Genomic DNA, 26,058 nt, shown 5'->3' on the forward strand with positions numbered 1-26,058 from the left:
TCTCTGCAGTGTAGACATACGCCTCATTAGCCTGTTGCTTGCTTAGGTGACTGCCAAGCCGAGCCGGCTGATGACCTGCAGAGAACAGTGTGGCACTGTCAGGCTAGTGCTGGCTTGGCAGGGGCTATCACAGTGATCATAAATGGAGTCACTGGTGGGTGAATTGCAACTGTGCTAAGCATGCCTGGAGCAAGGTCGCTGGGACCCAATAGCAGGAAGGGTAGGGGAAGAGCATGTGTCACTATGTGCTTGGTTTCCAGGGAACATGCTTAGATAGGGAGCCCCATAACAAGGTCTGAAGTTTGACTTTATATCCCTCTCTGGTGATCCCTACCCCTGTAAAACTCCTCCTGGAAGGAACCAGCTGTAGTAAACAGACCTGCAGGTGGAGGCTAGGCTATCTGAGTTGATTTCTCAGCTTCATTATTCTGTCCAAAACAGACGGATGTGGTTTCCTGAGAGGTTCCGGAGGCACAGAGCCCTCCAACGTACCAGGCATGTAGACGAATGTGGTCACGTGCATGCTCTTCCTCTAGCTGAGTGGCACCTGGCAAGAGGGCACAGCGGGTGCGGGAATGGCTGCTCTCAGGAGTTCCTCACCCACCTCCAATTCTCATTCAATTCATAGCGGCCTGAACAAACACAGCCACTTCTGATCTACTTCCTCCTCTCAAAAAAAACAAAAAACAAAAAACAAAAAACGAGGTCAGGGTGGTAGGTTTCAAGAGCACTCCGCCTTGGCCAATCACAGCTCTCATTGAAGGGGGCTGACATTACTTTGGCTAAGGCCCAGTGCTTGTGAAAATTCCTCTCTACATGACACTGGTCCCCGTAGCAGCCCCCTGCACTGCTAACCTCTCTTCACTCCCCAGAACAGGAACAAGCTGTTCTCCGCTACTTCCGGCACCTTCCATTGCTTCACCTTTTATGTGACAAAATTTGTAAACTCTTCAGAGTCAGGCCCATCTTTTCGTTCTGTTTTGTACAGTGTCTACCACTGTGCGCTCCTGATCCTTGACTGGGACCCTGGAGGCAATGCAAACGGGCACAATACAAATAGGTCATGTAAGCTCATTTTTTTAACATGAAGAAAGCAAAGTCCCTTCCAACCAAATGACATCACAGCAGGGACAACTCGCTTTCAAAAGACAAGATGGGCTGTCTTAGCCCGTTGCTGTTCTTTAAAGGGCGACAACTTAATTGTTTCGAAACTGAATTTTTTTTTTTCCAAATCATTGCAAGACGATGCTGATGGTTATAAAAGTCTTTTCAGTTGGGCAGTTTCGCCCTTGAAGTCTCCAAGAAACAGTGAAACGGACTCCCGAGAAAGTCCTGTCAAATGCACAAACGGAAGGGAGTCAAAGGCCCAAATCCACAAAGGGACTGGGGCATCCACAAACCCTGGTTTGGATGCCTAGGCTATGCATGGGGAGAGTTTGGGCCCTGAGAATGAGACCCACAAATGCCAGCAAACTGGGGGGTAGTCTTCTAAACTAGCCAATAGCAGACACCGATGAGAGGGGTGTGTCCTAAGCCCCATCCCTCTCAAAAGTTAGGCACCTATGTCAGAGCTGGATGGAGGCACCTATGTGTGCTTCTGATTCACAGCTGGAAACCCCTCACCTGCATCCAGAAGAGTTTCTAGCAAGAACAGCAGCGGTGCACTTAACTCCACACAAAAAGGCAAGGGAAGGGCTATAAGCAATTAGATTAGTTTAATTTTGCACAGATTCCCCCTTCCTCTGCCAGCAAATAATCAAGAACTAGATGGTGCTGGTAGAGCACATTCCTCATCTGAGTGGACTGATCGGCCAAAAGATCAAGAGCTGCAGCCGTCTGATTAGTTATTATTTCTAAAATGGCTTGCAGCCTAATTATCCGATTCAAGTTATAAATGGGCTCTCTTGCCCCTGAGATCCACTCATTAGGATTCCATGTGGCTGGACCATAATGTTGTATAATTCTTTCAGGGGGCCACTCTTGAGCTCCCCACGTTTGGGAGCTTCCAGCGGTTAATGCGGGATCAACGGACCGCTTTTCCCTAATTAAGTCGTCATATACCTTAATTCCTAACTTATTTCCCTGAATTTGGGGTAGTAGAAAGAACAAGGGCCTAATGTACCCAACATAACATATTCCTGACCAATTTGGAGGCAATCTCCGATATGCGTGTTGCCCACATATCCAGTAATGGCCTTTTAGGGCCCATTGTCCATTCGCAAAGGGGCCATCCCAGGTCTCGGGGTAATCCTCGGGGCCCGGTTCTTCATAACACAAAGGGTTACCCATTTCCAAGGGCCCCCCTAGTACAATAGATGTACCGTCAGGATTGCAGTATTCACATTTGGTACGTAAGCATCATGTCTGGAAAGACCATTATCCAACTATTCTGTGAATGATCCAGCAAGAAACCTCCATAACTTTTAGATCTGCAGAAAGGATCAGTGTCATTACTTAAAGGGTGCACACACCTAGGAGGCAGAAAAATTATTTACCATTAGGGTGGTACATGGGGGGTAAATAATGTAGGGAACATATAGGATTCTGGCTACAGCTAGCTCTGGCCCCACACACTATGCATCTTTACTGTTTTACAAAAGCTAGATATAAACAGAAGCGAGTAGTGGGTTCCTATCTGACAGGGAGACACAATGGGCGAAAAGGTTGGAATAATGCATTACACTATGCCCAGACAAAGTGTGATATTATAGCAGATATTGTACACATGAAGCACTTGCACTTTTGAGTTCACTGACCCTATTGCTAATTCCAGTAATAGCTAGCAAAATCTGGAAGGACAGTATGCTTTATGGCCAGCCTAAACATAACTCCCTGAAATCCATCTTGTCCTGCTAGTGGGATTTGACACTGCCTGACAAATGATAATCAAAAGAGCTGATGGGAAAACCTTGCATTTCTGAACCAGTCTGGCAGAGATTACAGTGAAAAAATCCTATGCTGTGTCTTCTAGAGTCAGACATAACACAAAGCTTGAAGCTACTTAACACACTTTGATTAATAAGAAAAAAAAAAAAAGATTTCCCTGCAGTTACCTTCCAACATCCAAATGAGGAGGCTGCTTTCTTAACCCTAAAAAATATTTTGGCTCCTTCCTTCTGAGTCATACTTTCCTATGGTTTCAGGGAATCACATATAACACTCTGGCTTGGGAACATATAACTTACAACAAGATCTCCTGTACAGATATACAACTTTCGCTGTTCGGGCTCAACACAGTATTGTTTTGGGGGCTTTTTTCAGTTGATTCCCCCAGTGAATAGTACCATGAAAATAACATTGGAGAAAATCTAGCAAAGCAACTAGAGTTAAAACCTAATGACATTGTGATTTTGAAAAACTCCTCTGATAAAAGATGACATACTTAAATTGTCCAAAGATCTTCACCACACTCCTAAAATACATACAGCTGAGGAACTTATTAACAGAGCAATTTTGATCCAGCAGCCAAATAACACTCTTTCCCATACTTCCTTTTAACATTTCTCAAGAGTTTTGGTATATGTGATGCACCTGCAACTCAGATTTAGCTCTACCTATAGAATGTCTCATTCCAGGGACAATACCTAGCGGGCCGAGGGCACAGTAAGTGAGGCAGAGGCAGTCTGGGGAGAAATCTCATACTGCTACCGCGTTTAAGGCCCAAGACCAACATTCCATAAACAGGGTGGACTGGAACTCTTCTTAGGGATTGCTGGGAAATGTAGCCCTAAAGGCAAATGGGATTCTAGTTTAGGGTCCTGGCAAGGCCTGAGGGGAAACAAGGGTGGGATATATAAAATGTATCCTTTTCACAGTCCAGAGACAGATCGGTATTTGGTACATAGCCATAACTGTCGAGTGTACTTCATTTTATTCCCAAAATCACAATCACACAAATTTGGTGTTCCCTCAGTTTTATTGTTGAAAAATTATTTACATCAGAATCAAAGAATGAATGCACTGCAGCCATTTAGACTAATATAATTAAACCCATAGCATATTAAGTTTCCATCAGAAATAATATTTTTGTGTTTTATCTTGGGCCTTTGTCACACATTGTGTTTACATTTGCACCTTGGTAAGTTCAGAAGTATTTATTCAGCTGCTACAGTGATGGGCACACTATAAAAATAGATTATATAAAATACATATGAGCACCATAATCCTTCAGCCCCTATTTTAACACCTGGCTTTCTAATAGAATCAGTCTAAATTTTTCCAACAAAAAGTTTCAGTTTTGTTTTTTTCCATTGCTGAGAGCCAGTTCCATTGCATGGTCCGTCTCTCCTGCTGCCATTCTGGCATCGCACCCGACCCTCACCCTTCGCCTCGCGGGTGGTGACCCCACGAAATGGGCCCACATTGTCTTTTTGGGCTGGGTCCGGCTGGGTTACATGGGTAGCCTGACCACCAAATGCTCACCTGACACCACCCCGCAGGGATAGGTTCTGGTATTTCTAGTCCAGGCGAGTTCACATGGTCATTTTTGGGCTTTCAAGAGAGTTTTGATGCGGATCGTTTTTAGTTTAGAACCTCTCCCAGACCTATTTGCCTAGGGTGACCCTACCAGGAGTACTAGGCTCCAGATGACATAGCCCTGGGGTTTGTTGGAACATGCAAGCCCCTCCATCACAACAAGGTAAAAATCCTCAGAGGGAATTGGTGTGGTGGCAGCAGTGATGCAGGCACTGTACCAATCTGTGGTGATGAAGCGGGAGCTGAGTTCTCGGATGAAGCTCTCTGTTTACAGGGCATTCTACTTCCCCATCCTCACCCATGGTCATGAACTTTGGGTAATGACCGAAAGGACAAGATCGCAGGTACAAGCAGTGGAAATGAGATCTCTCTGCAGGGTGGCTGGGCTTACTCTTTGAGATAGGGCGAGGAGCTCGGCTATATGGGAGGGCCTCGGAGTAGAGCCGCTACTCCTCCGGATCGAGAGGCATCAGCTCAGGTGGTTTGGGTACCTGATAAGGATGTCCCCTGGGAGGCTTCCGTTGGAACTATACCGGGCATGTCCCACTGGGCATAGGCCCTGAGACCGACCCAAGACATACTGGAGAGATTATATCTCATGGCTGGCCTGGGAACGCTGGGGAATCCCCCAGGAGGAGCTGGAACCTGTTGCGGAGGAAAAGGAGGTCTGGTCCTCCCTACTCTCCATGCTAATGTTGCGACCCTCACCAGGAAAAGCGTCATAAAGGAAAAAGAAGAAGACGTTTCAGTTTTATTAAAAACCCAATTTTTTAAAGCAAAAAATCGAAATGGTAAAATTTGGAAAAAAGTGAACACTTCTGTTTCAAAATTGTGGGTCTACCCTCCCTTCCCCCTGCTTTTCAAACACTTAGTAACTGTTTTACAATTGGCAAAAGTTGGGAAACCATCAGGAAACTGTAGAGAAAACTCTACTTTTCATGCATTTTTACTGTTTCAATGAAGATTTCCCCACTTTCTCACACTTTGACCTTTACCTTCCTTTTAGCAGAAAAAAGTGTGTGTGCAGGGGTTGGGAAAGAGAAGTGTAACAAAAAGAAAAAAGGGAGTGGAGAAAACCCAGAAAAGTTTTTAAAAGCCCACAATTTTTGGTCTAAAAACCAGACATTTGAAGTAAAAACAAATAAAGTGGAAACTGAAATTTTTCAACTGAAAACTTGATATAAGGCTGTTTTTACCCTTCAAAAATTCTGCAGGAAAATTCTACATATATGTATGTTAAACTAAGCAAAACCAGTTGTCTTTATGGATAGCAATCTGGAGTTTCTTGTGGAAAGAGAAATATGAATTAAGAAAAAAAATGGCATAAAAAAAAATAATGTTTTCGGTTTGAGATGAACAGCACCATAAACCAGGCAGAAGAGATGGACATTGAGACTCAGATGTCACAGAGACATGTATGGATCATGTGGAACCTCTAGTGGTGAAAATGGTCTCCATTTTACAAAATAATGAAAACCTGCTTCTATGTACTGTGAAATCTCTGTTCACAATCACATTCAGAAATTGACACTGCATTAATGGGATACAATCTTTCTTGTTGTTTTTTAAAGAGAAGAACTGCAGGAAATCTGATCTATGTTTTGATTGTGTTATACTAATAACATAATACTATGCTTATGCTTGAGATGGCAGTTCCATTTTAAGCTCCTATTTCAATTATTGTAATGGCCACTGCCTACTTAAAAATGAGACTTCTGCCTGAATATTGTATTTAGAGAAGTTGAATGAAAAAAAAATTCTCTTTTTCCCTCCATAAGTTTCTTTCTTTATGCATTTGACAGCACTTGGTGTATGTAGCCAGTTTCATTTTTTCTCCTTTATTCATTTAGGGCCTGATTCAAAGCTGTTGAAGCTAACAAGGTTTTTTCCCTTCCGCTCGTGAAACACTTATGTGAGTAACTTTATGCTAATGAATAATCAGTTTGATCTCAATAGGCCTATTCATGTGAAAAAAAGTTACTCATATTGTGATACAGCATGGCCAGAAGGCAGCAGGAGAGTGATCCTATTGGGATCCAGGAAGTGGGCGGGCACAGCCCGCCACTGCTAAAGGACCTCCCCCCAGCCTAAGGGGAGGATCCACAGGATCTGGAAGCCAAGCGATTCCGGGGGACAACTAATGAAATAACAGGGAGAATGATAGAGGGGAAGATATGTAAGCCCCAGGATGATAAGAACCTTATTCCCTGTAGAGGGAAGAGAGGTTGCTATAGATTAATTAGAGCACCTGAAGTCAGTCACCTGTTAAAAAAAAAAATCCTGCTTCAATCAGCCAGGGGAAGGAGTTGAAGCAGAGTGGTTTGGTGTTGGAGCAGAGAGCAGTTTGGAGGAATTGAAGCAGAGTGGTTTGCTGTTGGAGCAGAGAGCAGTTTGGAGGAATTGAAGCAGAGTGGTTTGCTGTTGGAGCAGAGAGCTGTTTGAAGGAGAACAGTTTGGAGAAGTGCTGTGGCGGGCCAGAAGACCAAGACCCTAGGTAAAGGGAAACCTGGCTTGTGCAGAGCAGAGGGACTTCACAGACACAAGGGATTGGGAGAAACTTGGCCCAAGCGGAGAGAGGGCAGAAAGCCCCACAAGCTGAAGGGCTGGAGAAGGAAGTAGCCCAGGGGAAGGAATTGCTAGTTCAAGTGATTTGCCGCTATCCCTAGGGCCCCTGGACTGGGACCCGGAGTAGAGGGCGGGTCTGGGTCCCTCCCTCTCCAACTCCTTTCTCTGGGACACTAGTTGGGACAGTTGATACCCCAGATCAGGGGCAAGAAAAGGAGGCCTGAAACCCACACCCCCCAAAAGAGGAGAAAACGCTGGACCCATCATAATAGTGCCGGCAATTTGCCACAATGTGCATAAATATTTGAAGTATTAGAGCATGAGTCATTTCCCCTTATTGTTTTGTGCAGGCTTTCACCCACCAACCAGGGAGGAAAAAATATTAAAAGGAAAATACTATTGTAAATCCACAAAAATTGGCACAGTTATGAAGAGCTGCATGTAGAGAGCTTCACATAAGCCATTTGCAATGAACAACAAGAAGCTGTACTGGTCCTACAAAACCCATGAACTATGCTGCATATTCTGGATCACCACCTACTGGCATCTTATTTATCTATCTAGCTATACACATAGACACCTCTCTTTTATAGAGCACTCCTGTAACAATGGAGATTCAAGGGCAGGTGTCATTTTTTAATCTGCTTTCAACTCCTTTAAAAAAAACTGGCTAGATTTCAAGCTCCCCCTTTCAAACTCCTCCTACTATCCAAAAATGTTCCTTTGGACTGATATTTTTTGTTTATTCTCAGCCCTGAAGTAATTGGTTTTGGAAAATATAAGAAAAGCTTGTCAGTCTGTTATCCAACTGTGATGTTTTTCAGCCATTATAATTGGTTTTCAACCTTTAAAAAAGAGTGCAGGATCTTGGCTCCTTTTCACTCAAATAGTTTGGATTTAAAACTTCAACTTGGGTATAAACCTAATTCTCAATAAAGGTCACTAATACTTTGCTAAGATTAAAAAAAAACACTTGGAAAAATGGTTAAGAAGTTATTAATGTGTGCAGTGTTAAGTTTGTATTGTTCTAATTTTTGAATCAAAATATTGAGCAGTACCAAGTCAAATGCCTCACAGAAGTCTATTACATCAACACATGCATCCAATGAAGTGGGCATTCACCCACGAAAGCTTATGCTCCAATACATCTGTTAGTCTTAAAGCTGCCACAGGACTCTCTTTTGCTTTTTACATCAACACTATTACCTTTCTTAATCAAACTTGTAATCTCATCAAAAAAAGATATTAAGTAAGCTTGACAGGATCTATTTTCCATAAACCATGTTGATGGCATTAATTATATTACCTTCCCTTAGTTCTTTATTAATTGAATATCAACTGCTTTATTATCTTATCATTATGGAGGAAGAAGGATTAGGACCTGGACACAACCTGGCTGTAAGGAGCAGAGGAGAAGGAGTAAAATATTCTCAAGTCATATGTCTGAGTGACAGGGAAGATGGTGATAGTCAACAGTGACAGAGAATGTGGCACAGGAGGGAAGGATTAGTGAGGAAAGATCGGCTATGTTTAAATTACCAGCAATTCTTTCAGGAGATATCACTGAGAGACAACCTGAGATGTGGATGTGGACAGATAAAAACAAATCAGGAATGGAAAGCTAGATTTGTGAGTCATTCGCATAAAGATGTATTTGAAGCTTTGTGAATGGATGAGACAACTGAGATTTTATAGGCATAAAGGTTGGGAAGTTAAAAGTTATGATTCCCAGAGTAACTCTGACTCACTTCATTAGGGATGAGCTCAAGCTGCAAAGTTTGCATCTGAATCCAAGATCTGAACTCCCCCAAAATTAAGAGGATTATGTTCCAGCCTTTACTGTAAAGGTAAGGTATACAGATGCAAAGGTCAGATCTGAATCTGAAGTTTCCCAAAGCCCAAGGCTTGGTTTTGGGCCCATCTTTTTCTACACTAGACATACATATTGTAAAGAAAAAAAATCATGTATGGTTACAAAATATCCCATATGCGCCAGGGGACCAAATCTGAAGTTACTCTGGGGACAATCACTTGAATTTTCAAACTTTTAAAATCGGATCCAGAAAGTTACATTAGCACCAGATTTCTTGACTCTTATAAAGTAGGTTTGCAGTGTGTTGTTTTGTTCCACTTTCATTTGAGAGAACTTGATAAAAATCCCACTTTTTGTTTACTTAATTTTTGAAATTTGATTTGTTATTGGGGCTAGTGGGTTTTGTGCTTGTAGAGCAGGAATATGCTGCATCATTACCAAAAGTTAAAAAGAAACAGAAGTCACTGTAGAATGCAAAAACCTGGACATAGCAAATCAACAATTGAATTAGGCCAACCCTCTTACAAGGAAAAGAATTGATTGATAATTTTGCACTATTAATCTCCCTTGACAGAGATCATGAACATTCACATAGGCCTTGTCTACACTACGAGAGTAGTTCGATTTTACTTGCATCGAATTTTTGGAATCGATATTGCAAAGTCGAACGTGTGTGTCCACACTAAGGACAGTAATTCGACTTTGTGCGTCCACACTAACGGTGAAAGCGTCGACATTCGAAGCGGTGCGCTGTGGTCAGCTATCCCACAGTTCCCGCAGTCCCCTCTGCCCATTGGAATTCTGGGTGTAGCCGGCAATGCCTTCTGGGTAACAAAATGAGTCGAGGGTGCTTTTGGGTAACTGTCGTCATCCGTCCATCACTCCCGCCCTCCCTCCCTGAAAGCGCCGGCGGGAAATCAGTTCGCACACTTTTCCAGTCATTGACAGCGCGGACGCCACAGCACTGCGAGCATGGAGCACGCTGCGACCATCGCTGCAGTTGTGGCCGCTCTCAACGCCTCGCAGCTTATCATAAAGGTTTCCCTGAGGCAGATGCAGAAAAATCAGGCGAGGAGGCTACGGCACCGCGGTGATGTCCTGAAGTCTGAGAGTAGCACAGACCTCTCAGAAAGCAGGGGACCCAGCGCCGAGGACATCACGGTGGCAATGGGTCATGTTGATGCCGTGGAACGGCGATTCTGGGCACGGGAAACAAGCACTGAGTGGTGGGACCGCATAGTGCTGCAGGTCTGGGATGAATCCCAGTGGCTGCGAAACTTTCGCATGCGGAAGGGAACTTTCCTGGAACTTTGTGAGTTGCTGTCCCCTGCCCTGAAGCGCAGTGACACCCGCTTGCGAGCTGCACTGAGTGTACAGAAGCGAGTGGCCATAGCCCTCTGGAAGCTTGCAACGCCAGACAGCTACTGGTCAGTCGCGAACCAGTTTGGGGTGGGCAAATCTACCGTGGGGGTTGTTGTGATGCAAGTAGCGAAGGCAGTCGTTGATGTACTGCTGCCAAAGGTAGTGACCCTGGGAAACGTGGAGGCGATCATAGATGGCTTTGCAGCGATGGGATTCCCAAACTGCGGTGGGGCCATAGATGGAACTCACATCCCTATCCTGGCACCGGACCACCAGGCCACCCAGTACATTAACCGAAAGGGATACTTTTCCATGGTGCTGCAAGCACTGGTGGACCACAGGGGACGTTTTACCAACATCAACGTAGGATGGCCGGGCAAGGTTCATGACGCTCGTGTTTTCAGGAACTCTGGTCTGTTTAGACGGCTGCAGCAAGGTATTTACTTCCCGGACCACAAAATAACTGTTGGGGATGTGGAGATGCCTATAGTCATCCTCGGGGACCCAGCCTACCCGCTAATGCCCTGGCTCATGAAGCCCTATACTGGCGCCCTGGACACTGAAAAAGAACTCTTCAACTACCGGCTGAGCAAGTGCAGAATGGTGGTGGAGTGTGCTTTTGGCCGTCTCAAGGGGAGATGGAGAAGCTTACTGACTCGCTGTGATCTCAGCGAAACCAATATCCCCATTGTTATAGCAGCTTGCTGTGTGCTCCACAATCTCTGTCAGAGCAAGGGGGAGACCTTTATGGAGGGGTGGGAGGTTGAGGAAAATAGCCTGGCTGCTGATTACTCACAGCCAGACAGCCGGGCGATTAGAAGAGACCAGCGGGAAGCGCTGTGCATCCGGGAGGCTTTGAAAGCAAAGTTCCTGAGTGAGCAGGGTAACCTGTGACTTTAAAGTTTGTGTACTGAGAAGCTAAACCTGCCCCCGTTTCTTTACCCAGTTAATGTTGACTATCCTATCCAGTTACATACCCCCTTCACCCCCCTTCCAACACACGTTTCGAAATAAAAATAGTTCTACTTTGTTAAAGCACACCGTTTTCTTTAATACTGTTTTCGCGGGAATTTTTTAAAACTGGGACGCAGACTGTGGTGTGGAGCGGGTGTAGTGTAGTGACGCGAATGCAGCTTCTAAACTCAAGGATTGACAGGCTCCGCTGCGGTGGGATGGTTGTTTCAACGGAGCCTGTCACCCCTCCTGATCGGGACTGTGTGTATGGGGGGTCTATGTGACTTTGTGGCAGGGGGAGGACGGTTACAGATCCCCTGCTGTGTGGCTCTGTGATCCTGCCTAAGGACCGGCGCTTAAGATCTGTAACTGCCCTCCCCCGCCACAAAGTCACAGAGCAACCCCCCCCCCAACATAACATGAAAACAACCTCCCAGACTAACCAGGGTAACTAGTCACTGCATCACTGCACTGTGTATGTGCCCGGCTGCTGTGCCTGTCCCCGACTATGTACCCTGCCAAAGGTGACTGTCCTGTCCAATTACCAACCCCCTTTCCCCTCCTCCTCCAAAAGAACATGATTGAAACAGTAGTTAACAGAAACGTATTTTTTATTATCAACTACACATGGCATTGGGAGGTGAAACTTGGACGGGGGCTTGTGTCAGGCGGGAAGGAAAGAACTTTTCAAATTTTGGGAAATGAGAGCCTTCTGCTACTAGAGCTCTCTGCAGGGGTGGAGTGAGAGTTAGCAGGGACTCTGCCGCCTCTCCTTCTTTGCACTTTGGGTGAAGTGGGTATGGGACTTGGTGGCGGGGGAGGGCGGTTAGAGATGGACTGCAGCGGGGCTCTGTCCTCCTGCCTCCGTTCCTGCAGAACATCCACAAGGCGCCGGAGCGTGTCCGTTTGCTCCCTCAGTAGTCCAAGCAGCGTTTGAGTCGCCTGCTGGTCTTCCTGCCGCCACCTCTCCTCCCGATCCATGTTGGCTTGGTGCATTCGGGTCAAGTTCTCCCGCCACTGGGTCTGCTGTGCTGCCTGGGCTTGGGAACAGGACATAAGCTCAGAGAACATGTCCTCCCGTGTCCTCTTCTTCCTACGCCTAATCCGCGCTAGCCTCTGGGAGTGTGATTCCAGGCTAGGTTGTGAGACAGTCGCAGATGTGGCTGTGGGAATGGGAAAAAGGGAGTGAATTCCTCAGAAAGATAAATGTAGTTGTGAACAAAGAACATAGTCTTTCTCTGTGAACAAGACCATGCACAGCACCTATCACATGCACACTCAGCACAAGGTCGAATTCTCGGCCTTCGCATTCAGTGCCTGGGGTCTTGCACAGCACATTTGAGAAGCGGGGCAGGACAACGGAATTTCTGTTGCAGGCAGACATGGTAAGCCGTACACTTGTGGCAGTTTAAAACTTTTATATTACCACTGGCCTCATTTCCCATTTAAAGCAATGTCAGTTCCTGCTGCCAGCAATCCGGCAAGCGGGAACTCTGCCCCTGTCCCACCCCCTCGCGGCTGTCCCCGGGAACGATCCCTTTCGGCTGCCCCTCTCCCGCCTCCACCGCGTGGCTACAAACCAGCAGTTACAGTTCTGTAAAGGAACGTGAAAGCAGTCCCAACACTAACATTCCCCTACCTAATTCAAAGCAGGTCACCATGGGCGACATCACCCTGATGAGGATCTCTGAGAGCGACAGACAGAGAATGCTCCGGGAAAGCCTCCAAAGACCAGGGCCGTATGCCGCCCTGCTGTGCAGAGCAATGATTCCCGAGTACTTGATAGTCTCGTGGCGCGGCAACGTGTCGTATTTCAGAGGACCCAATAAGGCCGCTCTCCCCAGGAACCTCATGCAACGGCTTTCAAATTACCTCCAGGAGAGCTTCATCGAGATGTCCCAGGAGGATTACTGCTCTATCCCCGGACATATAGACCGCATTTTACTGTAGCTGCAGTAGCAGGGAATAAACAGTAGAGCGGCTTGTGCAGGACAATCACTGAAAACCGGACATTGCTAGATTTTTTTTCAAAACTTGCACTGCCCATGACTAAACCGTTAAGCGCCTAGGGCACACTAATCATGAACAACCCATTCTTTTAATTGTTAATATTCCTGTTTTGTTAAAAATAAATGTTTAGATGTTTACAACACTTACTGGCTGATCCTTCCCCAGATTCTGTGTCCGGGGTAACGGCTGGGGACGCTTCGTAGGGGATCTCTGTAAGGGTGATGAAGAGATCCTGGCTGTCGGGGAAATCAGCGTTGTGAACGCTGCCGACTGCCTCGCCCTCCTCATCTCCTTCCTCATTCCCCGTCCCCTAACATGTCCGAGGAACCGGCCGTGGACACTATCCCATCCTCAGAGTCCACGGTCACTGGTGGGGTAGTGGTGGCGGCCGCACTGAGGATGGAATGCAGTGCCTCGTAGAAACGGGATGTCTGGGGATGGGATCCGGAGCGTCCGTTTGCCTCTTTGGTCTTCTGGTAGCCTTGTCTCAGCTCCTTGATTTTCACGCGGCACTGCGTTGCATCCCGGCTGTATCCTCTCTCTGCCATGGCTTTAGAGATCTTCTCGTAGATCTTTGCATTCCTTCTTTTGGATCGCAGCTCAGAAAGCACGGACTCATCGCCCCACACAGCGATGAGATCCAAGACTTCCCGATCAGTCCATGCTGGGGCCCTCTTTCTATTCACAGACTGCACGGCCATCACTGCTGGAGAGCTCTGCATCGTTGCCAGTGCTGCTGTGCTCGCCACGATGTCCAGACAGGAAATGAAATTCAAACTGGCCAGACAGGAAAAGGAATTCCAATTCAAATTTTCCCGAGGCTTTTCCTGTGTGGCTGGTCAGAGCATCCGAGCTCGCACTGCTGTCCAGAGCGTCAACAGAGTGGTGCACTGTGGAATAGCTCCCGGCAGGGCCGGCTTTAGCAAGAGCGGGGCCCGATTCCTGGGGGCGGGGCTTGCTGCAAGCCCCGCCCCCAGGACCCGAGCCGCGCCGCCGGGGGGGGGGGGGGCCCGAGCCGCACCGCCGGGGGGGCTGGGGGGGCCCCGAGCCCAGCCGCGCCGCAGGGGGGCCGGGGGGGCCCGAGCCCAGCCGCGCTGCAGGGGGGCCGGGGGGGACCCGAGCCCAGCCGCGTCGCGCTGCCGGGGGGGCCGGGGGGGCCCCGAGCCCAGCCGCGCCGCAGGGGGGCGGGGGGGGGCCCGAGCCCAGCCGCGCCGCAGGGGGGCCGGGGGGGACCAGAGCCCAGCCGCGCCGCGCCGCAGGGGGGCCGGGGGGGCCCGAGCCGCACCGCCGGGGGGGGGGGCCGGGGGGGCTCCGAGCCGAGCCGCGCCGCCGGGGGGGGGCCCCGAGCCCAGCCGCGCCGCAGGGGGGCCGGGGGGGCCCCGAGCCCAGCCGTGCCGCGCCGCCGGGGGGGCCGGGGGGGCCCCGAGCCCAGCCGCGCCGCAGGGGGGCCGGGGGGGACCCGAGCCCAGCCGCGCCGCGCCGCAGGAGGGCCGGGGGGGCCCCGAGCCGCGCCGCCAGGGGGGCCCCAAGCCGAGCCGCGCCGCAGGGGGGCCGGGGGGGACCCGAGCCCCGCCGCGCCGCGCCGCCGGGGGGGGGCCGGGGGGCCCGAGCCGAGCCGCGCCGCGCCGCCGGGGGGGACCCCGAGCCCAGCCGCGCCGCAGGGGGGCCGGGGGGCCCCGAGCCCAGCCGCGCCGCAGGGGGGCCCCCGAGCCGAGCCGCGCCGCAGGGGGGCCGGGCCGCGCCGCGGGGGGGGACAGGGGGGCCCGAGCCGCAGGGACCGGGCCGGAGCCGGGCCACGGGGGCCGTGCTGGGGCCTGCGGGAACGGGCCGCGCCTCCCCGGAGCCCTTCTCCCGCCCCCACCCCAGCTTACCTCGTGCTGCCGGCCGGCCCGCCCCTGCTGCTTAGTCTCAGACTTCCCGCGAACCTCTGATTCGCGGGAAGCAGGGGAGGGGGCGGGGCGTGCAGGGCAGGGGAGGAGGGGGAAGTGAGCTGGGGGCGGGGTGAACAGCTGCAGCGCGGGGCCCTCTTGGCGCGGGGCCCAATTCAGCCGAATCGGCTGAATCGGCCTAAAGCCGGCCCTGGCTCCCGGAGCTATTAGCGTCGATTTCCATCCACACCTAGCCTAATTCGACATGGCCATGTCGAATTTAGCGCTACTCCCCTCGTCGGGGAGGAGTACAGAAGTCGAATTAAAGAGACCTCTATGTCGAACTAAATAGCATCGCAGTGTGGACGGGTGCAGGGTTAATTCGATGTAACGGCGCTAACTTCGACATAAACGCCTAGTGTAGACCAGGCCATAGTCACACTAGGTACTTTCCCCCTAGAAAGGTATAATAAGGGCTATCTAAAAATCATTCTAAAGGAAGGTAGTCAACCAAACAGAGAGAGAAATTATTCACTCTCCCTTTTGGATCTTCCAACTTTTCCTTGGGGTGACTGGATTCATGTTAAAGCATCTCTTTGGCATGTGTACATTCCAGATATTCACAATCTTGCTTGTTCTCTGGCAGTTCACCCTTTCAGATTGTGTCAATGAATGTGATTCAGCCAGTGACCTTCCTGATTTGTTCAACATTTTGAAAAGGAAACTCTGGGCCATGCTGATTGACACCAGCTAAAGACCTGGTTTGCAGTCTCTAAACTACCCACAGATCTATTATGCGCTCAAAATAACGAAGGGACTGACTTTCCCATCACTTAAAATGATGGAAATCAGAAGAAACCCCATAGACGTCAAGAGTTACACTGGTGTAAAACTAGTGTAAGATTGGAAGAGAATCAGGCCTTGGGAAAGCAGCTCTGATTCACTGCAAGTCTGATTTAATAAAAAGAATGAGGAGTGCCAGTCTCTAAGGTGCCACAAGTACCCGTTTTTTTTTGCTGATACAGACTAACACGGCTACCACTCTGAAATCAGATTTAAGTGTTTGCCTCTTGCAAATAGGGGAGCACAACAAATCCATTCTGAGTGAGAAATCCCAGAGATCTGGGGCATGGCCTCCTCTGCCACAAAGACACCTGGGAGGGGAAAAACTAGAACTAACATCATTGTGCAACCTCACCTGCAGGTAGAGAAGGAGGGAATGAGTGACGAGCTGGCAGCTCCCCAGATCAGCCAGGAGAGCAGAGCAGAGGTCTCTCCCCCATCCTGGAGCAGGTTACAGCCCCGGAGAGGGATGCCAGCGTGCGATCTTGACTGGATTGTTTGGGTCTTGTCTGCTGACTGTTAATGATTTGCTGAGGAAGCCACCAGCACAGGAGACAGAGTTTGCCGAGCAGCTGAGCCAGCGAAGAAGCCGCGCGCTAGCACCGCCCTCCCACCTCCTTCCTCTCCTCTGTCTGCGCTCGCCTCCCACCCAGCTCTCTAGACAGCAGCTGCTCGGCGGCGTCTGGCTCCAAATGGAAGTGGCTGGTCCCGAGGATGCCCCCTGCCCGCGGGCACCGTCGGAAACTGCAGCAGCTGCCGCGACTGCAGCAGCGCCTCTGAGATCGTCCTTCAGCCTCTTGCTCGGGATCAAAGATAAACTTTGCACCTGGTGAGTACAAAGGGCCGAGGCGGGCGGCGGACTTGCCGCGTGTCTCTGCCCTGCTGCTACCCGGAGGAGCCCAGCGGAGGCTGAGCCACGTGTGATCAGCACATGGGTAAGCGGGAAGCTCCCTTCCCGGAAGGGATGCCCTAATCCCCCCTCCCTCCCCTGAGGGCTACCCCACTGAGAGCAGACCCCTGCCTGTGCCCAGCTACCAGCGCGTGTGGGCTGCGTGGGGCGTTCACACGTGTTTCTCCGGGAAAGCCCCTAGCACCGGGGTAATAGCGGCTCAGCTCCGGGACTGCTTGGGAGGTGGAGAAGGAGCCTGAGAGTGAATTGCAGGATCAGGGGTCAGGAGGCCGCTGACCTGGTGTGTGGTTTGTAGGCAGCTCATTTAATCTTACCGGGGATAACACTACTCCCCCTCACCTCCCAGGGATGGTGTAAAATGGAGATCCTCGGGTGGAAGGTGCTACAGAAGAGCACGGTATTAGGTAGCTTTTGCAATTAAATCGGTGTCCCCAGCTTCATAGCAAACGTGCCCCCTTTCCCTGATCTACCAGCCACTTTATTGTGCACCCAACTGGTGTTGCCACATGCGAACAGGATGGACAATAGGATCCTGTTTTGGCACCTTGCCGCCCCTTTGCAACAAAACAGCCCCAGGGTGCAACCGAACCTGGGTCTGGCATGTGGGATGATATTCTGCAGGCTCTAAAGCTGAATTGGGGGCCCGCTAATGGCTCATGAACAGAGTTTGCAGTTTGTGGGATTACGATGAAGAAGTCAGTACCAGGGGGATGAATGCTTGAGTGGCAACCCTTTATGGGTCCCCTTTGACTCCTTCACTCATCCCTATTTGGTATCTCTGTAAGGTAGTATCAATCTTTTGGGAACGAGGGGCAGGGCAGAGCTAGTGACCTGAATAGGGAAGAGATTCACTCTGTTCACCTTGGCTGCAATCCTGACCTCATTTACATTATTGGTAAAGCTCCCATTGATTTTAATGGGCTCGGGATTTCATGCTTTGTGTCCTGTGGATAAACTGGAGGAAGGGAAGCATGAGGTAATCTCCCATCCATCTTTCTGCCTTTTAAAAACCTGCAGCAGTGAAGTCTAGGTAGGGGATAGTCACACATACCCTTAAATCAGTGGTCACCAACCTTTTTACACCCATGATCACTTTTTGAATTTAAGGGCAACCCAGGGTCTCCCCGCCCCTTCCCCAAAGAAAGCCCTGTCCTGCTCACTCCACCCCCTCGGCCCCTGTTGCTTGCTCTCTCCCACCCTCACTCATTTTCACTGAGCTGGGGCAGGGTGCAGGCTCTTAGCTGAGCCTGGGGCAGGGGGTTGGGGTGTGGAGGGGGTGAGGGGTGCAAGCTCTGGGAGGAAGTTTGGGTGCAGGAGGAGTCTCCAGGCTGGGACAGAGTGTTGGGGTGCAGGAGGGGGTGCAGGGTGTGGGCTCAGAGGGAGTTTGGGTGCAGAAGGGGACTCCGGGCTGGGGCAGAGTGTAGGGGTGTAGAGGGGGCATGGGATGCTGACTCTGGAAGGGGGGTTAGGGCTGGGGCAGGGGGATTGGGGTACAGGAGGGGGCATGGGGTGCTGGCTCTGGGAAGGGGGGTCAGGGCTGGGCAGTGTTGGGGTGCAGGAGGGGGTACAGGGTGCTGGCTTTGGGAGTGGGGTCAGGGCTGGGGCTTGGGGTGCAGGAGGAGGTATGGGGTGCTAGCTCAGGGGGGGCTCAGAGCTGGGGTGCAGGAGGGGGTTCAGGATGCAGGAGGCGGTTCAGGGTGCTGTCTCTGGGAGGGGGCTCAGGGCTGGCGTTTGGGGTGCGGCCTCCCGCCAGGGCAACACTTATGGAGCTCCCGGTGTCCCATGGCTACCTCTAAGGCAGGCTCCCCACCTACCCTGTCCCCACGCTGCTCCTGGAAGGGGCCAATGCGCCCCTGCGGCGGGCACGTGGTGCCGCATGCTGCTTCTCTCTGCAAGCACCACAACTCCCCGTTCCGGGCCAATGGGAGCTGCGGGGGCGGTGCTTGCAGGCAGGAGCAGCATTTGTGGGGAGACCCCTGCCCGGGGCCTTGCTGGCCAGGGCAGGCAGGGAGCCTTAGCGGCAGCCCCGCTTCTCCACCAGAGATCGCGATTGACTGGGAGATCCTCTAGGATTGACCAGTCAATCGTGATCGACCGGCTGGTGACCACTGCCTTAAATGAAGCATCCCTATGAAAGGTTGCTTTTTAACTCTCCCTGTGTGACTTTGGTCCTGTAAAGATGTGGAATGTGCTCGCCCTGGTCCGGCAAAGCCTGTAAGTATATGTTTAACTTTAAACTGAAAAACTACTCATATGCTTTCATTTAAGTAGGTGCTTAAGGCTCTTAAATCAGTGAGGCATTGCAATGCTGAGTACAGCAAAGCCTAAATACCTTTTAAAAATTTGAACCTAAATGTTTTGCTGGATTGGGGCCAGACTGCTTTGTACCTTGCAGAATCGGGCCTATATCCCCCAGCTATCTGTCTGTATCCCAGAACCACAGCATAGTAGGAACATTTTTTACAGCTTTGTAGCATCATGGGCCAGGATGCCAAGAGAGGTTTCTAAGAGTCAAGTCTCTCAATGAGGATCCTTTTAGCTGTTGTCTAGCATTGGACAAAACTCAAGACTACAATCTCTTCTGCATCTCAATGTCCGGAGACTGACTTCAGCTGAGACAAGCTTAGTATTGGAGAGTATTAGTATCTGGTTGAAAACACAAATGGGAAAAAAATCTTCACTAAAATATTGGAAGTTGTTTTTGTTCCATGGGTATAGAAAAGGAACTCATATTCTTTCAAAATATTCACAAACATGATGAATAACAAAAGTTCCTTTTCAGAACCTATGGACTGAAAATTACTTCAGATTTTTCATTCAAATTTTTATAAGAAATTTTTGGTTTACAATTTTTTGAATGTTTTGGGGCTCTTTTTTCCTCTCCCTTCCCACTTTTCTCACATTTTAATTGCCCCTCATCTTCACCCCTTTTTCCATTTTCCACAGAAAAAAGGGGAAAGAGAGAAGAGGAAGGAAAAGGAAGGGGAAAATAAATAAATCATAAATAACATTACTGAGACTAAATTTTTCCTTTTCCAATTTTGTGAAAATGAAAAAGCCCCCAGAAAGTTTGTAAAAAAAATTTTTTCTAAAAATTTCCGATGTAAAGAAGAATTAATTGTTAACAATAAAAAAAGTCTTCATATGGAAAAAAAAATTAACCAGCTCTAGAATTAGTTAGAGGTGGACAAGGTCTGTTAGGTTTCACGAAAGCTTATGCTCAAATAAATTTGTTAGTCTCTTAGGTGCCACAAGTACTCCTGTTCTTTTTAAGTCTGTTAGGTCAGCTAGGCCAGTGACGCGCAAACTTTTCCAGTCGCATGGGGCCCCCCCCTTATCATTAATGGAAGCTGTCCGTGACCCCCCATTACTGCACAGTCAAGGCTTCCTCCGCAGCATGCTGCTTCTATATTGTTGCCAGGCTGCATCTCAAGGGCAGGGCCAATACCTCTCTCCTCTTGGGTTTTCAGGATGGGGGAGGGCCCGTCTGATAGTCTGTGGGGGCAGAGCCAGTGCTGGGCGTGGAGGCTGGTGGGAGCAGAAATCGGCATGGGTGGCCTGCTGAGGTGAGTTGGGGAAGGAGGTGGCACTCCATTCCCGACCCCCTGTGGGGGCTGGCATGAGCCGTCTGACATCGCTGTTCAACGCCCCAAACATTCCTCCGTGCCCAGAGAGGCACACCTCATAGTGAGCCTAGATCAGTGGTGCGCAATCTCACTGCCAATGCAGGATTGTTCTCTGAGAGCCAGCTAAGTAGCGGGATCTTAAAAAAGGGGGGAGGGAATGTTTTCTTTGTTCCTATGGCTGAATTTTGGCCAAAGTTGTGAAAGGCAGTATGTATACCCTGAAATGTATGCATGCAGAGCCATCTACTCTCAGAGAGCCATTTTGGGAACTGTAATAATAATTCATATGCTATTTTGGACTTTTATCTCAAGGCTCTTAATACACTTTACTAACATTAAATGCACTTCTATTCTGAAAAGTATTTCTGTAAAAAGGCATTGTTGGGCTCCATATTTACTGGTGTCTAATAACTTCTGTGTTAAATATGCTCAGCTTACTTTTTTTATATCTGCCAGTTCTGCACTCGCAGCCTGCAATCTGTTTCTTTTTCATACATTATCAGCAGTAACAAAGACCCTCAGTGACACCTCTGCAATGCCATTAACTTTCAGTAGGTTTGCATAGGTGACACCAAACAACTCTGTTGAAGTGTCACTAGAAGGAATAGAATCTACCTCACGCTAGCTGTGCAGGGCTAACAAAAATAAAAAGTAGTAAGATTTATTATTAGCACTCACGCCAGCAGATCTGACTGAAATATGCTCAGGTACAGAGCTCTTGAATAAGAAAATGTATTTTTTATATAATTTATCTTGAGTGTAGACCTTTTAAATTAATTTAGCCTCACAACAACTAAAAACTGCTTTAAGTTACAGCTGCCTGGCTGTTACAAGGGTTCACATAAGCTTAGTCGCTAGTCAGCGGGTACGTCTACACAGCAGCTAGGAGGTGTAATTCCCATGTTGGGTAGATGTGCATGTCCTAGTTCTGATTGAACTAGAGTGCTAAAAACAGCAGTGTTGACATGGCAGCATGAGCAGTGGCTTGGTCTAGCGTCCAGAGTACAGTCCTGTCGGAGATCCTAGGTATGTACTTGAGCAGCTAAACTGAGCCACCACCTGAGCCATAGCGGCCACACTTAGGCCTCGTCTGCATTACCAAGTTAGGTCGATGTATGCCTTGCATCAACCCAGTTGTGCATGTGTCTACACTTAAGGCCCTGTCTACACTACAATGTTTGGTTGATGCAAGTTACGCTAGCATACAACCGCTGCAGTTAGCATATTGCTTGTGTGCGTGCAGACTTGGCTCCTTGCATTGGCACTGTGTGTACTCATCAGGACTGCTTGTGTCGATGCACAGTGCGGTGCTGCATCGTGGGTATTCCAGTGAGCAGCCCACCACTGTTCAGCATGTTGTCTTGGGCATAAGTGAGTTGGGCAGGAGTGACTGGGATCAAGGGTTCAACTTCCCATAAAGCCATGTTCTCCATCCCATAATATCGCTATCCCATAATTTTCGCACCTGTTTTCAATTTCCCACAAGCCCATGTGGGGCTTGTTGCTGTCTGCCATCTCTGACAGAAGCATGGAGCCTGCACAGCTCTGCACTATTGTCGTGAGCATTGCAAGCACAGGAGGCACGATCCTCTGGTATTTGTAGAGCCGCAAGAACTGCAGGGAACATGACCATTTCTTTGAGGACAAATTGCCATGGGACATAGCGAGAACCAATTCATGGGTGTTGGTGGCATTCACAGAGCATCTGCAGACAGTGGAGCGCTGCTTCTGGGTTCAAGAAATGAGCACCGACTGGTGGGATGGCATTGTAATGCAGGTTTGGAATGATGGGCAGTGGCTGCAGAACCTTTGGCTGTGCAAGATCGTATTCCTGGATCTGTGCACTGAGCTTGCCCCAGCCTTCCAACTCAGGGACACCAAACTGGGAGCAACTCTGATAGTGCAGAAGCAAGTGGCAATCACACTGGACACTTGCAATGGTGGATTGCTACCTCTCAGTGGGAGTCATTTTGGAGTGGGAAAATCCACAGTGAAGGCCTTTGTGATGCAGATGTGTAGGGCCGTTAATAGTCTCCTGCTACGCAGGATGGTGACTTTCAGCAATGTGCAGAACATTGTGGATGGAGCAATAGACGGCATGCATATCTCTAGTTTGGCCCCAGAGCACCTTGCCACAGGGTACATCGACAGAAAGGATTAGTTTTCTATGGTTATGCAAGTGCTGTTGGATCACCTGGAATTTACTTCATTGCCATCAATGTTGGCTGGTCAGGGAAGCTGCATGATGCTTGCATCATTCAGATAGCTACAAGCAGGGACCTTCTCTGCTAATTGGTGGATTTTACCACTGGCAATGTTGAACTGCCAGTAGTGATCTTTGGGGGGACGCAACCTACTCCTTACACCCTGGGCTCATGAAGCCGTGTACCAGCCGTGTACCAAGGAAAGATTTTACTACCAACTCAGCAGGTGCAGAATGACCGTGACAGTGGGACGTGACAACGAGGGTTGTGTAGTTGGAGGGGGTTTTATTGTCACCTTGTTGTCACCTACCATCCCACAGCTACAACCCATACTTGATGAGGACCTGTGATGGGGGCTCTATTCACCACTGAACGGTGCCTCCTCCTTGTGGTTCTGGCGATTAGGTCTGCCAGGCCAATGCCCCTTCCTTCCACTGTCCACTGTCTTTCTCCAGTGTGCAGCCCCTCTCTCGCTCTAGGAGGTGCTGCTGCCTCTTCGTGACTCAGTCCTCTGGCCAGGTCACTCAGCGGTTTCCCCTTCCAGGGTAAAGTCCTTCAAAGTCTCTTCTGTTCAAGTGGCATTAGGCAGTCCTCACGTCCGCTGCCCTGTCCCTGTCACTCCTGCATTGACCCAGGCAGCCTTCTAATTCATTGCCCCAAACAGTACCACTCTGCAGTGGTTTGTAGAGGAATCTACCAAGGACCCTTTACCAAGCAGTCAAGGCCTGCAGCTTTCCTGACCTTACTGATGTCACTGCTGGACTACTCTTTTTCTCTTCTTCTGCTTCTTCTCTTCCTTCTCCCTCACCTCAGGGAGCGGGACTTCAGGCTTCTTCCCTATTGCCTTTCCACACTATTTCGAGCCTCCTAGATATATGGAAGCCCTGCCTGTTTTCTGTCAGGTGAGCTTCCTTCTCATTAGCTCCTTCCACATAGCCCCACCCTGCAGGGTCCTAGAGCCTGGGCTCCAGCCAGAGCCCAGAAGTCTACACAGCAATGAAACAGCCCCGCAGCCTGAGCCTGAGTCGGATGGCATGGGCCAGCTACGGGCTTTTCTTTTCTCTGCAGACATGCCCTAAAAATCATGGACTCAATAGAGACACTGGATTTATGGCTTATTACAACAATCTATAACCTACATACAACACCCATCCAGCTGCTTTCCCTCCCGCCCCCCTTCCTTTTCTTCCTATGACTGGAGTGGCCTTAACAGGCCATTTCACTTTGAGTGGTTCCTTGAAATACACCTCTACCCTGATATAATGCTGTCCTCGGGAGCCAAAAAATCTTACAGCGTTATAGATGAAACTGCGTTATATTGAACTTGTTTTGATCCACCGGAGTGCGCAGCCCCGCCCTCCCGGAGCTCTGCTTTACTGCGTTATATCCGAATTCGTGTTATATTGGGTCGCGTTATATCGGGGTAGAGGTGTATGTGGTAACTACTTATACTAAACAATCTGTTGAACCTTGAATTTAGCAATGACACTCAGTTTCCCAAACCTGAAGAAGAGAGCTATGTAAGCTCGAAAGCTTGTCTCTCTCACCAACAGAAGTTGAACCAAAAAAAGATATTTCCTCACGCATCCTGTCTCTGGCTGTTCAAACTCTAATATCCTGGGACCGTCACGGCTACAACAACACTGCACAGACACAAGGGCTATCAGACAAGCTCAACGAGGAGCTATACGGCTTAGGGAGGCTTTGAAAGAGCACTTTAACAGAGTAATGCGCTCTGGTGTACTGCACTCAACCTGGCGCTGCAGTTTGGGGGCCTGTTAGGAATTGTGTGATGCTTGCTGCACATGTGTGCATATGTCACCGACATTGGAGCTAATAATGTTGGGATGCTTGCTGTACATTTATGATGACTGCTCTGTTTTGCATTGGCCCTATGGGTTGTGCGTGGTACAAGATTACAACTTTCACTGCCACCAGGCATCATGCCACTGCAGCATTTCAAATGTAGACAGGCCCTTATATTTTTACTGCACTAACATGCTATTAGCTAGAACATGTACATCTACCCAGACTAGAATTACACCTCCCAACTGCAGTTTAGACACTCCCTAAAACTATGTCTTCACTGCAGTTAACTCCTCTTGAATTAGCTTAGCTTGAGTGCAAAATAATTGCAAAATGACACTAGAACAACACAAAATAATTGTATTAATGATTGTATTAGCAGCAGCTGAGTTTTGGTAACTTGAGCTGTCGCCTATACCCCATGATGGGCCAGCCAACTTGAGTTAAAAGCACCAATACAGTCCAGTTTTGGGTTCTTGAGTATGTCCGCACTACAGTGTATAGAGTAGACATACCCAAGATGGTTTTGATCCAGCGAGCTAGAATAAGAATAGCAGTGAAGCCACAGCAGGTTGAGTGGCCACATGGGCTGCACAACCCCATCCAGGACCCTGGGTATGTATGTAGTTGAGCGGCTAGCCCAGGGGTCGGCAACCTCTGGCACGTGGCTCGCCAGGGTAAGCACCCTGGTGGGCTGGGCCAGTTTGTTTACCTGCCGCGTCGGCAGGTTTGGCCGATCGCGGCTCCCACTGGCTGCGGTTCACCGCTCCAGGCCAATGGGGGCGGCGGGAACCCGTGGCTAGCACATCCCTCGACCTGTGCCGCTTCCCGCCGCTCCCATTGGCCTGGAGCGGTGAACCACGGCCAGTGGGAGCCGCGATCAGCCAAACCTGCCGACGCGGAAGTAAACAAACTGGCCCGGCCTGACAGGGTGCTTACCCTGGCGAGCCGCGTGCCAGAGGTTGCCGACCCCTGGGCTAGCCTATGCTGCTGCGGATTCATTGCTATTGTTATTCGAGCTAGCTGGTTCAATGCTAGCTGGCGTACGTCTACATGTCAGCGGTGTGACTGCAGTATAGAAATACCCTTTGGGTTAGTGTACAGTGCAGCCATGAGTGTGATTTACAGCTCATGCAGCCATACGTCTGGAACTTTAATCTAACTAACTTGCTAAAAATAGCAGTGAGGATGTGGCAGCGTGGGCTGCACAAGGCTGTCTGACCCCCCGAGTATGTACTTGCATTGCTAGCCCAAGCTGAAGCCCACGCTCTCACTGCTGTTTTTAGTGAGCTAGCTAGCTTACAGCTAATGCTGGGACATCTACATGTACTGCAGCTGCAGCTCAGAGGTACCCGTATGCCTACACAGCAAATGATGATGTGATTGAAGCACAGGTAAGCATACCCATGCAAGCTTTAATATAGCTAGCACAACTACCAGTAGTAGTGTAGATGTGGTGCCCAGGGCTTCGGCATAGGCCTTCTCATGCTACAATTACACCTTCACTTGCAGCATAGACCTACCCTAGTGTGGGGATGAGACTTGAGTTAGGGTATGTCTACAATGCAATCAGAGATGTGACTGCAGCACACGTAGGCATATCTGAGCTAACTTTGAGCCA

General features: G+C 49.5%; 1 protein-coding gene and 1 long non-coding RNA gene across 6 annotated transcripts in view; one reads left to right on the forward strand and one right to left on the reverse strand.

The window, feature by feature from the left end:
- Positions 1-11,766: 11,766 nt before the first annotated feature.
- On the reverse strand, positions 11,767-16,386 carry LOC135980915 (uncharacterized). Its single transcript, XR_010597848.1, has 2 exons — positions 16,247-16,386; positions 11,767-12,333 (listed from the first exon to the last, which is right to left on the reverse strand). It is a non-coding gene; the product is annotated as an uncharacterized LOC135980915 (long non-coding RNA).
- Positions 16,276-26,058, forward strand: part of SLC35F2 (solute carrier family 35 member F2) — a 36,107-nt gene continuing 26,324 nt past the window's right edge. For 3 of the 5 annotated variants that reach the window (XR_255492.3, XM_005289965.4, XM_024110192.3), the window contains exon 1: positions 16,276-16,720. Coding sequence is in view for 2 of the 5 variants with exons in the window: in XM_005289965.4 (XP_005290022.1) it covers positions 16,584-16,720 (137 nt within the window). In the remaining 3 variants the exon portion in view is untranslated. Of the gene's footprint in view, positions 16,827-16,924; positions 17,082-26,058 lie in introns of those variants that run through there. The other 2 variants (XM_024110194.3, XM_065581483.1) reach the window with 2 other exon arrangements.

Source organism: Chrysemys picta, chromosome 1, assembly GCF_011386835.1.
Source record: "Chrysemys picta bellii isolate R12L10 chromosome 1, ASM1138683v2, whole genome shotgun sequence".
Classification (NCBI taxonomy): Eukaryota; Metazoa; Chordata; order Testudines; family Emydidae; genus Chrysemys; species Chrysemys picta.